General features: G+C 37.2%; 1 protein-coding gene across 1 annotated transcript in view; it reads right to left on the bottom strand.

The window, feature by feature from the left end:
- The window catches only part of LOC128215137 (regulating synaptic membrane exocytosis protein 2-like), a 72495-nt gene that overhangs the window by 11557 nt on the left and 45344 nt on the right, over positions 1-15594 (bottom strand). The window contains exons 3-12 of the mRNA XM_052921856.1: positions 13165-13381; positions 11859-12020; positions 9847-9983; positions 9326-9469; positions 7813-8859; positions 5690-5859; positions 4867-4935; positions 2189-2305; positions 629-749; positions 88-140 (exon numbers count right to left, since the gene is read on the bottom strand). Coding sequence (XP_052777816.1) covers positions 88-140; positions 629-749; positions 2189-2305; positions 4867-4935; positions 5690-5859; positions 7813-8859; positions 9326-9469; positions 9847-9983; positions 11859-12020; positions 13165-13381 — 2237 coding nt within the window. The remainder of the gene's footprint in view (positions 1-87; positions 141-628; positions 750-2188; positions 2306-4866; positions 4936-5689; positions 5860-7812; positions 8860-9325; positions 9470-9846; positions 9984-11858; positions 12021-13164; positions 13382-15594) is intronic.

A 15594-nucleotide genomic window follows, 5' to 3' on the forward strand; every position in this document is an offset into this window, starting at 1 on the left:
GAATTTAATTGAACAAACACATTAAAGACACATCAGTGAAAATGAAGGAAAGAGAACAAAATCATTTAAGGAGACCTGATTAATTACCTGAGCGTATGATGATAGGATGTTTACTTCTCATGATAGGGTTACTGTCCCGACTGAAAAGAAACGCTTTGTATAAGACAACCGTCAAAGCACAATTGGGAAAAAACTTTCTTGATGGTAGACAGCATGCACACTTTTTTCAAATCTAAACCAAGTGCAAATCACCAGACAATGTTATAAATATACAGATAAAAATGTGAATTGTGTTAACATTGCAATTGCTTCTGACGTCATTTAATAATTCATCATTAAAGTGGTATGTGGCGCAAAAATAGAATGGATAGGCAAATGTTTTTCCTTTTTCCTAGTAAAAGAAACCAAATATTTGCCAACACGATGAAAAGGTGCAGAGGGTTATATACTTTTATAAAGATTTTTTGTGCCAAGCTTGCATACATTTCTTAGGGCTCCGAGTATTGAGACTAACTATTTAAAAAACATATCCTAAGCGCTAACTCGATAACGTTGTACACAACCGAGAGTGAAATAATGAAACGATCATAATGGGAATTAAGTCAATCTTTTTTTAAATTTAACATACTCTGTGACGCTATGTATGACGGAGAGTTGGACGATGTCGCCGGAAGTGTTGATGATGCCCTGAGCCTCTTCAAACGTGACATCAACCAGCGACCGCCCGTTCCACTCGACTACCTGGTCCCCTAAAATAAAACCAGGAATTTACCATACTTTTACCTCAATATGTATTAGAAAAAGTTATGTAATATGTACGTGGGGGCTGTTTGATGGCTCAGGTGTCTTTTATAGATTGTATTTTACCATATATATCCATCGCATAATATCATCGAAAGTTATAAGCTGGTGTACTGCTTTTCCCCGTTAATCCTAGTGCATCATTATTTGAAACAAACCAATTGTTACATTGCAGCATCTAAAACGGATTCAACTTTTATAATTGCATTTCGAGACATGTCGAATCATGAGATGTTTCCATTATATTTCAATTAAAACATGGAAACACTTTGAAATTTAATGGTGTGTATATTTTCTTCTTTAAATTGGTTAGAAATGTTCAATTACATTAAACTGTGGCAAGACTGAGTTACTAAATAACAAACTAAATGTTTTTTTACAAAGAAATTACGAACTATTGTGATATTTATTCATCTTCAGTTTGAATGTTTCAATATTGTGCGCACTATTCACACTATCCATCACAATGTCAGTATCATATTAAAATCCAGACAAATAGATACAGTCCCAGAGTTCTTAGAAAACATCCAATCATATTTTAATCGAATAAACTAATAATTTGCCTGGAATTCAAAATTCAGGCTCGCAATTATGCCATCTTAAAGTCATTTATGGCTTCCTTTGTTATTTGTGTGTTTTTTCATCTTCTCTTTTGTATGAACATTTCTAGGATTTTATTTTAATAATCACCACATCAATTGCAATCTCACGAAATCGTTTCTTGTGCAGAAACCCCAAGAAACATGTCAATGGATTAGTTTCGAGATACTGTGAAATAGTAATATGATCACCAAGATGATTATTGTGACGTATAGCTAGCCCACATCACCACATTACGTTGGTTTAATATCAGTTTCCACCAAATCATAGTACCATTGTTTGTGATACCGTTTGCAAGCCAAATCAAATAAGCTTCCTAGTAAATTATTTCAGCTTAGTGAAATAGTGCTTATTATAAATGTTTTAGTTGAAATTTTCACTAAGAAGGTGACGCGTATGTATGCGGTTCCTGCTCACAGAAAAGAAACATTTCCTATAGTACAATAATAGGAGTAAACATATTTTTTTCATTTACATTTACACGATGGAAACCAAAAGATAAGTCTAGTATCTACATTTAAACATTAATAGTATATAATGCTAGGGGATTTGGTGACGAGTTTTGCCAACACCAGTTACGGCTTTCTCCAGACAGCAAAAAAAACAACACCAAAGACACACAACAGCGCAAGACAACAGTCACATATTATATAAAGTAACATAGAAATGGTGTAACCAGCAAACGACTTAATTATATATATATATGTTAAACTTAGTTTTACAGTCTATTATAATGTCTAGTTCGTATTTAGACTCGCATTTATTTTCAACACCTATAATACTTTACCTTCAGAAATGCCCAGAACGTCCGCCGGTCCACCCTTGGTTACCATGGTAACATAAGCTCCCAGAGTTCCCCCGGGACCACCCCTTCCGCCAACTACGCGCATGCCCAGTCCCTGTGCTGGGAACGATAACATTCATTATGCATAAGTATGATATGAAAACGCATTAAACGCTGATAGAAAATGTCTCTCCAGTTCATATTGTCTTATATTTTGCTAAAAAAACATTTCATATCATTTATTTTATTTTTTACTACACGGTAAGATCGTTTCTGCTGGTGGAATATTATTGCATCTATACTACTGAATTTGACGATGTCCTGACTCCTTTTAAAGCCTATTACACACGATTATAGTGAATTCAGGAGAGAGTACTTATCATGAATATGCATTCAGAGAAACCTTATCTGGATGTAAGCAATATCAAAATGTTGAACCCCATGTCTTAAAAGTATGTTTAAATAAAACAATGTTGTTTTGTTGTTCTAGTAAAGAAGTGAACTCCAAGAAGCATATAAACGGAGGACAAATGCACTCGCGAGCTAGAAGCAGTTGGTATCACTGTTTTATTTAACGTTGAAGTTCTTAGGAATATATGATACAATAAATCAGACTTTCGACGTTGCCATTAATACAAAATAATGTGAATCTTGTGACAGTTTAATACAGTGTTGTATCATATGGCAAAAAATGAAAGGTTATTTTCACCCCGTGTGTCCCATGACACACCCATGTGGTACTCATGTTTCGCCATAAAAGGTTTGAGGCTTAATTAGTAGGGCGAAATGACGTTCTCTCAAGTGTTATTATAAGTTTTATTAAATTTGTGTATAGCAGAAGATATTTTATGATAGGACGGTTTTATGACGTTCTGTATTACATCGAGATCGGTTTGTAAAAACGGATATGTCGAGACCGCGTAGAAGTCTAGAAGGACGAATGTTTAAACACCAAACGAGTCGTGATACCGGTCACCAGGAAAACTTTTTGTTTTAATTTTCCTTTAATGCACGAGTCAATTGTAACCACGCCCCCCCCCCTTGGCGTCCGGGGAATAGCGGGGACTTAGACTTTTCGTCCAGCAAAGCACGGGTAAAATCACCGCCCTGCACGGACGAACTGCTGGCAAAATCCCCGCCAAATGCCCTCGCACCCCAGGGACCCTAGGCAAGGCCCATCCCCTGCTAATTTGGCGCGAGGACAAAACCACCGCATTCACCCGGCACTGCGGGGCCACACGGGAGGTAAAAACACGGCTCATTTCCACGGCTATTCCCGGTATTTTCTCGGACCTGGGGGGGGGGGGGGGGCGTGGTTACAATTGCCTTGTGCATAACTATATGGCACTCTGATCAAAATTCCATGTTTAAACGCACTGCTTGTAATATAAAACAACGGCACTGCGCGTAGCTTTTACATGACATGTGCCGGAATCCCCCATTCGGAGATGACGTCATAAGTCAACATCATAAGTAATATCTCTCGAATATAAACACAATTCAGCAGTTGAATCTTGATATTAATTTCCTACGAGATACAGTTCGTTCCTAAACAAAATACATTAAAGATTTATAAGTGAATATCGTAATAACTTCAGAGGGTAAGTGGCACCATTCAACACACGGCACTACAAAGACACGGGACCAGGGGCCACGATTACGAACAGTCTCAAGTCCAAGTCTAGACTCAGACTCAGAAAATATTTTTAATTCAGGAACAAAAAAAACACATATTTATTCCATTTCTTTTACAAAAATGTATGTAAATCATAGTTAAACATTCAACTAGTAATATATTTCAGCAAATGACACCATCATTGCTTTGATAGAAGGAAAATCACAATGAAATGAAGTTTTGCCATATTGAGTCTTGAGTCTGAACTCAGACTTGTTCTTAATCACTGCCCCAGAAGACGACATATGCGTGATATGGAGAGTGCAATACATCGTGCTGTATGTTCATTTTTTAATATTGAAAATGAAATTGAGAGGCATCTTATAAAAGAAAATACGTAATGGTTTTATTACACTCGCATCAAAAGACGTAATGTTAAAACAAAGTATTTCCATCGAATTTTGTGCAGCAATCATGTTTCCAAAACAGTTTGTAAACATGTTGTATGCAATTAAAATTACAATTTTTTCTGACGCTTAGGGAACCGGCTTTAATTTAGTTCAATTCTCGGTATACGGATAAAATATACTTAATTACAGCATGGAGAACCATAAAATAAAATTATTTGCAATTAAGTCGTTTTCCTAGTGCCAGCCTGGGGATGAAAAGAAATTGCAGCCGAGCATTAATGCACAGGTTTGTATTCTATTATCAACATCAACGATCGCATTTGGACATAATAACTTTAGTATCCAGGCAAAATCTTCTGTAATGGCATTTAAGGTTTCCGTTCAATTAATGGAAACAGTTGTTTTATAGCCACTGGTATCTTTTCTTTTCATTATGCAAGTACGGTAGTGAAAAATATGTTAACAAATGATAATTGCACTCTATATAAAACAGGTATGTATACATATATACAAATCTTGACACAGGTTGGTTCAAAATAGAAGAAAGAATCACAAATCTACTATAGGATAAATCCAAAATGACGTCTTTCATTGTCATAAAGAAAATAAAAAGAAATGGCAATACGACCTAGTATATTAGATCTCTCTATACGTACTTTGAACTGATTTGTCCTCCTTGTGTCTGTGTATTAAAATCTCATGCGGTTGCGACGCACTGAACCCGTCTGTCGCCGGAACAGTAAAAGACAGAAAAGACGTTTCATTACATGTATACAGTCGTTAATGGCGATAATTCACTCAGCTCAACCAAGAAATATATTTTGAGGGCTGAAAAGAAAGTAGCGATAAGTCATATTACAAACATAACGGTTTAGAGTTGTTTTGCTTTCAATGAGCACGTTGGATGTGCGCTGTGAGGAAGGCTGTAATTGCAAAGGCGCTATTGTTCATTTTTAGATAGACGCTCTGTATTTTTTTATTTTTTTTTTCCAAATTACGTGTTTTATACAGAGAGAATGTTTTGCAACGTCAGTAATATGATAGTCTTTAACTTGTTGTTTTCTTCAAGCAACCTGCGCATGAAGCAACAAACAAGGCAACGTGACTTAAAGCAAAAAAGTGAATTCTTCGTTTTGAAATTGAAGTATTTTGCATCAATTATTAACAAAGAAACATGTAATTCTTCCGTTTTATCTTTATAAGAGACTGAACGAAAAACATTACATTTCACGATTTCAGTCTCCACATGAAAGAGTTTATTCTTCACATTGTTTGGAAGTTCAATTACAAATGGTATATCACTTTGTTTAAACCGCAAATGTTCGGAAAAAAAGTTTAACTAAACATGTACTCTTATGTATTAAAGATACCAAAATTACGGTTTAAAGTGGCCGTTCTATGAACCATTGTTACGGTTTACTGTACAATTGAATATTTAGAAACACTAAAGCATAGTGAACTTTCGATGCCGCCTCATACCTTTGTTCTTTTTGTCCCCGACTTGTAATTTATCGATGTTGATACAATAAGGCAATGTCATTCTCCTGTTATGGCGGTCTCGTATGACATCACCGTTACGGACTCCTGCCGCCTCCTGATCGGACCCTCCACGAGGAGATGCGGAACCTGGACGTAACGGATTAGTTTTCCTGCAATCATATACAATCCATGGCTTGATGGTAGATTGAATTCCAAAAATATTATTTCGTCTGCTACACCGTCTAAATACCATTTTATTGGCCACATTCTGCTAGGCTGCAGAAAGAACCGCTCACGTTTGTATGTACCTATGTATTTTGGCTTTACAACTTTGAGAGCCATCTTTGCCTTTGCTTAGAATAAAAAGCATGTTGTTATATGAACGACCATTCCCCTAATACTTTATTCAATTCATAATATAAATAATGTTTAAACTAACCACTTTGGTGTCACAAATTACTAGAACTGAGATAGTATAATTGTAAATTAAAACTTTCAATAAAATACCGGAATATATATTGCTTTTTCTTCGTAATCTGTGCATGTGAACCAGCTGAATACAGAGCTACGAGTGTTTGATGACAGTGAATACAGAACGACGAGTTTCTTTAAACTCAATGTAATTTCGCCGTAGTTTAAATAAAATTCGTCACCTTGGTACAAGAACTAAATATCTGCTTCTATATCTATATGCAGTTATTGAGTTATTGCACTAAGGGGACGAAATGTAGTGCCATCATTAACGTGATGTATACGGTTAGGTAATCTAGCCAGGCATTGTAACGATAAAGATCAATAATTTTTGTCTGTGAGACTTTAGTAACTGTAAGTTACAATCGATGTCCTTTGGGTGTCCGAAAATAAGGTACCTAAAATAAATTATTTTTGAAAATAATAATGGATGTCCGAATGTTTAGATTGTCCGAACTCAAAGGTGAATTACGGGTAGTTTGTGCTTGTGTGGCAGGTATATTTCAATTCTTGAACTATATTTTCTTGTCAGATACAAATGTGTCAGATACTGACTTTCGGATTGATATGTCTGACTTAAGTGTGCAATTTTCGCAATAAAACCTGCATGTTACTTGTTCCTCAAACCTGAACCCCCAGGTCCTCTTGACAGCACTGAGGTTTCCTTGGCTGATGGCTTATATGGTAAATTTGCTGTCCCACTCTTCATGTAATTATGTTACAGGGAGGTTAGCATTCTACAGAGGGTGATTGAAAGCAAAAGGGTGCATAAAGAAAAGTAAAACCGTTCCTGGAAAGTCATAAATAATAACAGAGTGGCGTACCATAACTTAGTTGAAATCCAACCATCATTGTCAAAGTATTTAACCAGACAAATAAAGAATGTTTCTTTTGAAGCATGGAACATGTTTGAAAACTACTGATAAACCTGAAAATTGATGACTTTTAATTTTTTTACTTTCTGAGTCAACAGTTACTGAAATCAATATATCAAAAAAATATAAAAACAAGATAAAAATATTCCGACCTACGTACCCTATTTTTTTTGGCAGCGTTACCTGAAACGCACCTATTTTTTATTTGGCCTAAGCGATTCAAGGTAGTTAAGCGAGTATTGTCCTCTGTGTTTCCACTCCGGCAATGACTTAGTAAAGCCCAAGATTTTCTGACATATCTCTAATAAATATTTGGCCGTCAAATAATACATATGGTAAAGTTATGTATGTGTATGAAAAAGAAAAAAGAAGGAAAAGGCGACTGAACAGTGAATTCTTCAATATTATACAAGTGACGTTAAAAGAACTTTGTTAACAACTCCTTAACACAAAATTGGTTCTGATTTTTATACAGTTTTACGAATTTTACAATATCATGCCATGAAGAAGACCACTGGTGAATTTGTGATTTCATACGCATTGCCTACCGGAAGTATGTCGGACGACACGAGAGTACAAAAAAAGTAGTGTGCAACAAGGGCAACATTTAAATGTAGTGTTGTCATCCAATATTCTGGGGGGGGGGGGCTCAATTGTTATGCCAATTTATTTGTGTCTGTTGTTTTGACCTCTATAAAACAAAATGAGGAAATGGTCCCCAAGCTTTTTTATATTTGATAGCATTCCCAACGATATAAACTACAGGATCTTGTTTACCTCGCTTTTCGATGATGCCTATGTAAGGCCATATCTGGAGATAGACAGTTTGTGCTGGATCGTTGAGCGGACAGATACGTGTTCCTCAAGGGTGGTCGTCCGGCAGGGCTAGTCCTCCCTACCCCCGTTTGTTCATTGCGTCCATGCGTGTGTTGACCATTATCATTTAGGTTGGCTAGCTTATATTCTTTATATAAACTGGATGAACTACTATAAAAAGCTTCAGATTGTCGCTCTAACTTCCGCCGGTTCGAAACTGGCGTCATTGACCTCGAATGAGCGTCCGAGGACTCTACGGACGTGCATGAGCTACGTGAATGACGTGCTTCCCGTGGGTTACTGGTAACTGTATCATGTGGGCTAATATGTCCATGTGCTACATTGTAATCACGGTAATGTTTTGAATGGCCGTGATCAAAATTTGAGACGTGAGCAGATGTTTCGTGTGTGTCACATTTGTATTTTGAGCTTGATTTATCAAAAGGCACCGTATGTTTTTGATTTCGATCATCACAGGCTATCACACGTGAAGTGTCATTATTGTCACTAGATAGATACTGCCTTATTCCGCGCCGCGGTTTGATTTTCTCGGACTCCAAGCTCTGGCTTCGGCTGCCTTGAATTGTTTGACGTTTTTGTAAAGCACCAACGTCTTTTTCATGATCATCAGAGCGCTGCTTCCGCATTACTGTATGAACCGCTTTTCGAAAGCGCTCACCATTGTCCTTCCGAAAGCGCTCACCATTGTCCTTCTGAAAGCGCTCACCAGTATTTTCCTTCCTGGCAACGACGGAGAGGCGCCGGACGCTTTCAGCAACCAATGCGTCAACCTCGGCGTCGCGAGTTTTATAACTGTATCCCCGGTAAGATCGTTTCAAAAACGGCGAGGTGTCACTCTGGGTGGTAAGGTTTTGGTCACTTGAATGGTAGTTATCCGTACTGTAACCATTGACAAACGTCTCGCTGCCTGAAAGGTCAAGGTTTCTGTCGTAGCTCACTTCTTCTGGGCTGTCCAAACTCCATTCAGTGCTGTTCCCCGTTCGTGCCCTACAATGAGAATAAATGGGAAATGTATACCAATAATATGTGTCGCTAAATCAGAACGCGTACATACTGATGGACTGTTTTCGTGACTTAAGTTTAATTTGGTGTAGGTTAATGGTACTTCTAATGAGGCTGATTGTGAAATGGTATTTTGTTCTTTATTAATTTAAGTGAATAATCGCGACTTGTTACGAAAATTCGTTTGAGAAGATATGACAATACATGTATGTTACCGCCTGTTTAGGTTTGTTTAGGTGTTTTTACACGAGATGCTCCCGACCGGGACGCTTGCGTTATATTGCTGCTTTTCATATACGTTAAATTTAAAAAGTGTCAAAACTGTTCACCGTTCGCGAGAGCATTTCTACATTAACCAAGTTCCGTTACATTTGAGCTGATAAAACCATGCTGCGGCTTATTTAAATAATGCAACTGAAATTATAGAAACTATTCAAAGGCAAAAGCCTACTTGCGCCGTGAACGGCGATTCTGTCGCTCCATCCGGCACAACTGCCGCTCCCGGAAGAACTGTTCGTCATCAATCTCATCCTCGACATCGTTATCATCCTCTGCTGCATCCGCCTCTGATTGAGACGCACTCCGCCGCCGGGAACTGTCAGGAATTACAGTAGTTAAGCAAAGGGAAAAAACGATAGTCAGTATTACTTTGGCCTGTTTTTACGTAATAATTGCTCCGTTGAACACTATAGACATACACACAAATAGTTGCCAGTAACAGATTGCTGTAATTTAAAATATGTAGAAATGTAAAAACACGAACTGAAAATAATAACTGAACAGCGTTCGAAATAAACGCAAGCCCGCAAGCCCGCAAGCCCGCAAGCCCGGCACTGGTAAAATGTATTCCGGGATTGCTCAAATTCTGAATTTTATATAGCATGGCTTGCAATGCCAAACAATAGTATAAGAATTCGGGCTTGTTCATCTAAAAGTCTAATTTCGATGACTGAAATATGAAAACCATCTTACACAGTCTTTGTTGAGCTTCGCCTCAAGTGTCGACGATGGCTTGGTGGCAAGGCTCCCTCGGAGAAAACGTCCGAATCTTCATGGTCACCGCTTTCTTCTCCCGCTGGTATTCCCATCTCCCAGTGGCGTCCGTGTCCCTGAATGTTACGCCGGGATATGTAATTTGATGCCATGCTGTGTGTTTAATCCATTCAGTTTGTAAAGAATATGGACAAAAATTAACCCCTTATACTCGGATTGGGTGTCTTTTATATTTCACCGGCATTGCATAAAAACCGCCGAAGTTTTTTTCTTAAAGGAATATTTAAAACTATCGAAAAATGGAAAAAAAGCATTACACAGAAACACATATTCCGGATAGAATAATACTTGACAATGAACGAGAAGATAAAGCTGTTCTAATCTTTATTTTGTTGGCAATCTTCCAATATCATTCAGGCACCTTTTACGCTTTATCTTTTTAGATTTTTCTCAGCAACAGCTTTACTTTTAACAGAGATGAGTGAAAAGCATACCACACACACACGCATTTGCCAACTGTCGCACGACAATCTCATGAATCTATAGCTAGGCCATACATCAACGTGTCTGGCTAATGAAAATCCACATTTCTACTCATGAATCTTAAAAAAACGCCACTCTCTGTTGACATATGTGAAGCCAGCACCTTTTTAAAAGAATTCAAGCAATTTATAGGCTGATAAATCATTCGAATAACCTCTGCAATTTCTCCAGTTAAACACTATATAGTAATCGAAAAATACATAAAATTCCTAACATCGCGAATGTGAGTGCAATATTTTGCTTATTGTTGACGAGGCTAATTTGCATTTGTTCCGCTTTGAATAACGGTTTTAACCAATACTTCATTAAATATGAGAGCAGTTTGTTTTAACCGAAGCCTCATTAAATCTAGGTTGATACAAATTCCTTCAAGCCAGAAAGTGGGTTTTTAAAATCGCAATTTTACTCGGTATTCCACGAAGAGCTTTTATTTCACGTTGAATAACGAACGCACGCTACATTAAAATGAAAGAATACATTTCGAAAAAAAATACGAAATTAAGACAAATAAATAAATCCCTAGAGATTGTTGCCGATTTCATACAAACAAACAAGTAAATGCAAGAATGTAATAAACACTGTCAAATACTATGTTTGCACATGGTCTTGCATTTCAAGGATTTAAAACATTGACTGACGGTTGCTTTTGCTCCGCCAAAATACACCAAATAAAATTCGAATTAAGTTCAACAAATCTAGCCTGTAAATCTAATTGACACATCAAAGAAAGGCATACTTAGTTGTCAGATATGGCAAAATTATTTTACGTATTAACGTGGAACTGGCGAGGCTGATGAACCGCAAAGCAAACATACATGTACTGTACAGTTTTCAATCGTTGCCTTTTAATAATTACGATTGCAAATAAAACTTCTTTAAGAATTAAAAATGATTGTCCGAAACGGTCATTGAGTTGGTGCGAATGTATTGTCTCTCGTGCATTCTTTAAGCTGCACTCTCACAGATTGACCGTTTTGATAACTTTTCTATATTTGCCCTGGAATGATACATTCTTTAGGTAATTGTCTGGAACCAGTGATTTACGAATGCTGACAAAATATAAGATCGCAGTTGTTCAGTTTCATGTTTGAAAATTGATTTCAATGGCTTCAAGCGTTCTTTACGCTATAAGAAAAAATTTTTTCGACAGTTTTCCAATCAATTGTGATCTGTTCTTTTGTGAGTTACCTTATATGGCTGAGTTAGAGGCAGTGATGCCAAAATCAGCCGATTCTAAGACAAAAAATAAAAATAACGTCAAAACTGTCAATCTGTGCAAGTGCAGCTTTAAACTGACAAGCACTTTTTCTGTTTTTATTTGAATACATTAGTAACACTCATCGAGGGGTGAAAGTGAAAAGGTTCTATCTTCTTCTTTATTTATGTCACTTAGAACCTTTTCGCACTCACACCGCGACTTGGAATAATAAAATACATCTCACACATACGTCCGTTTCTGATGATTCCATTTCTGAATGGCTGAGTTTTGATTTGAACTTGGTGCTCTGAGTCCGGGAGTGACCTTCGTTGCCATGGTACCAGATTCCTGTCATTGCGACCACGTCACGCTTCATTTGACACATGGTACAGCGCCATTTACCTTTAACAGTCTTAAAGAAAATGACCATACACTTAATGTGGCTTACAACTTACACACACTGCTACTTCACAGAAATCTGCCATCTTGAATCAAGTTGAAACAATTACAATATTCATCTCACAATATGCCAATGGCAATTAGCCATGACATATTCTGTAATACTAGTATGGCCAGCACAGCAATGTCATTTACGACATTATGACGCTGGCATACGCCGATTGCCCAGTTGCAAATGACCGGCACGGGCAAACGCAATCTCATTAAAATCATATCGTGACGTTCACTTCATTTCATTACGTTATGTACATTCCAAAAGCGTTAACTTTTTATATTACTTCATACGCAAAACATACTCGATAGCGCCACCACTACTCGACAGCGCCACCACTAGGGCAACAGCGCCACCACTTTTATAAATATGTGCATTTTTCCTATTTAAGAAGTGCTTATTAGTTTTGTTGTGTTCCGGCATAGGTACTATACATAACAATTATGTTTGCATGCGTGCGCATGTTCTTACGGGGTGTGTAAGCACCGAAATGTACTTGCTATGCAATCATATGACAAAATATGCACAAGTCCGATTCAGGAGAAAAGCTCCTGGCACCACAGTTTGCACAATATTGAAACGACATAGTAACCAGCCTACAGTAGAAGTGTTCTTACACGGTACCACATTCTCCGATTTCCGAAATATGTCCGTTAAATGAAATTATCAAACAAAATATAAGTCATACTCACGATTGTTCATGTAAACATAGGGCACAGCTCCACCACGGAAGTGTCGACAGCTCTTTTTCTTTGCACCACCGTAAAGTGGTGGAGCTGGCGTTTACAGGCCGTGAGATTGGGGCAAACGATACTATCAGATCGGCGCCGCCATTTTTTATCAGCCTGTTTCAATCGTTTGTAAGTATCTAGCATAACACGAGTCTTGTGACCTACCTTTACCGGTGTACGCCGATTATCGCATGAATAAGGTGGCACAAATACATCAACAGGATTTGCAACACGATCATTCAAATGAATTCAAACGAATAAAGTTTAAACAATAATAAAGACTTATTAAGTTGTTGTTTTTTACTTTTAAAACACACAGCCATTTGTTTAAGTATTCAAACTTTACTGATATGTTTACAAATACATGTACTTACTTTGTTTTTCTTTATATTCCATGTAGGCTTGGAGAATGAGCCACATCTGTTGCAGACCCGTTTATGGCAGTCGTAACAAGCGCGCCCTATTCCGTCTGCAAACTTGGTCTTGTAACACAGACGACACAGTCTTAAGTCCACGTGCTTGAGGCGACTCTTTTGACTCGCGTGGCGCTTGACCTCATCTTCAAATGTCATAAGAGAATCTCGCAGCTTCCTGCAAAAATGTTCGTCTGCTATGATATAATTGAAAATGCTTAAGTGTTGCCTATTCGATTCCTTGTAATTTGGAATTCTGTGTAATTTGCCAGCTTTGGACATACATGACATGTAACTCCTATTTATAGATAGTTATATTATTTAATTCCAAATGTAGAATATACCGCTATTAAGAATATTTTCAATTCATAGTACTGTTTATACGTGTTTATTGAGGGCATGTTAAAAATGAACGACATGACATTTTGTGTACGAATGTTGTGTGAATGGCGAACAATTGCCGTACGATATGAACACCACACCAGTAAGACAAAACATGATGAATCTGTCATAACATATGGTAGTTTGAACTTCAAGCCACAAAATATTTTCCATTTAAAGACACTTGTTTTTCCTACGACTATGTTATAACATTGGCATCATTAAATGGCATTTAAAAAAAATGTCCAAATTGACCCTAAGCCATGTGTTTGTTTACCCTTTTATCCATATAAGTGACTATGAAAATTTGACATTGGACAACATATAAATAAACAGCGTTGGATATGGCTGTGTGCTTCATAAAAGTTTTAAATGCTTAAATTACTTACAGACAAAAAAATCGTCATAATAGTGTCACGGTTATATCATATGTTGGTTTCTTTAACACGATTGTCTTATAAATGGGTTTCATGTGTTTATTTTTGTAAGAGATTTACCATTTCAGAGCAGTTTTCAGATATGAGATACGCAATCAGTGTCCTATTTTATCAGTAAAATTAATCTTACGGAATAGTTACGACCTCTTGCTAATGACTAGCAGACAAAATGTAAACCCATATTAAGGCCACCTATTCTAAACGAAATAAAAGACAGCCTGTGATAGTGTGAAAAAGACTCTATGTAGATCTTTCAAATGGCTTGCATTTTTGTCTAAATGTATTCAGTTAAACTTCGTTCTGGCTTCCATAACTGAATATGTTTTTTATATTTACCTTGAAAACCTCCCAAAATATAGTATAATTAAAATGCACCAGTCAATTGTAACCACGCCCCCCCCCCCCCCCCCCGTCGACTAGGTCCGGGTAATAGCGGGGACTTTGACTTTCGGTCCAGCGGATCCTGGGTAAAATCCCCGTCCTGCGGGGACAAACTGCTGGTAAAATCTTCTCCAAATGCCTCCACATCCCGGTATACCTAGGTAAGGCCCATTCCCCGCGAAAACATAACCGCCGCACTCACTCGGCACTGCGGGGCCACCTAGAAGGTTTAAATAAGGCCCATTTTCCTCGCTATCTCCGGTATACCCTCGGACCTTGGGGGGGATATATCTGACTGGTGCATAACACGTTCGCTCAAAACCTTAAGCAAAGTTGAACTCTGATGCTTGTCTAGAATAAATGTTTTAAAGCTTATGCACACTTAAGTTATAAAATAGCTTATGAAATCTAAACTTATCAGATGGCGTTAAAGAAATTTTGTCATTTCTTATGCAAATATACATGCATTTATACAATTTAAACGTTTAAGCACCCTATATTTCAATATGAAATTGAATTAAAACGTGAAATTATTTTTTTTAACATTGAAACAGAATCATAAAATGTCTTCAGACCATTTTAGATGAATTTATTAGCTGAAATTGTGTCTTGTTTTCGCTAGTATATGATAGAACTACTTTAAATTTGCATTATATCAATATCATATTCAAGCAATGCAATCTAGCGCAGGTGTTACTCATGAAGTAACGTCTGGAATTAATACACTAAATTGTGAATACAAGATCTCGAATATCATAAAAAACATAAAATTATTCATATATTGACATTATTCTAGGGCAATTCTATACAACATAGTTCATAGGCAAAGCTACAGTGTGTGTATACCACGTGGTAAATAGTTGCAAAGTAGGGAGGCAGCATTTGGCTTCGAAAGAAGACCTTAATAAATAAAGATAACCACTATTTTTTTCTCCATTTTCAATGAAAGATAGCGCAGTGTACGCCGCTAACGGAGCCCCGCCTTCGGTCTTTTACCAGAGTTTGATTGAGTTTAGTTTCTTAAAACACTTCGACAAACCTTTTCTCTTTTGACGGGACACTGTTAAAGCATTATTTTGGAAACAGGTTTGTCGAAATATTTGATGAAACTAGTCACCTTATCAAACTGCAGTTTTAAAACGAAGGCGATGCTCTTTAAGCGGCATCGACTGTCCGTTGTTTTTCTTTTAAA

Source organism: Mya arenaria, chromosome 13 (assembly GCF_026914265.1).
Source record: "Mya arenaria isolate MELC-2E11 chromosome 13, ASM2691426v1".
In the NCBI taxonomy this organism is placed as follows: domain Eukaryota; kingdom Metazoa; phylum Mollusca; class Bivalvia; order Myida; family Myidae; genus Mya; species Mya arenaria.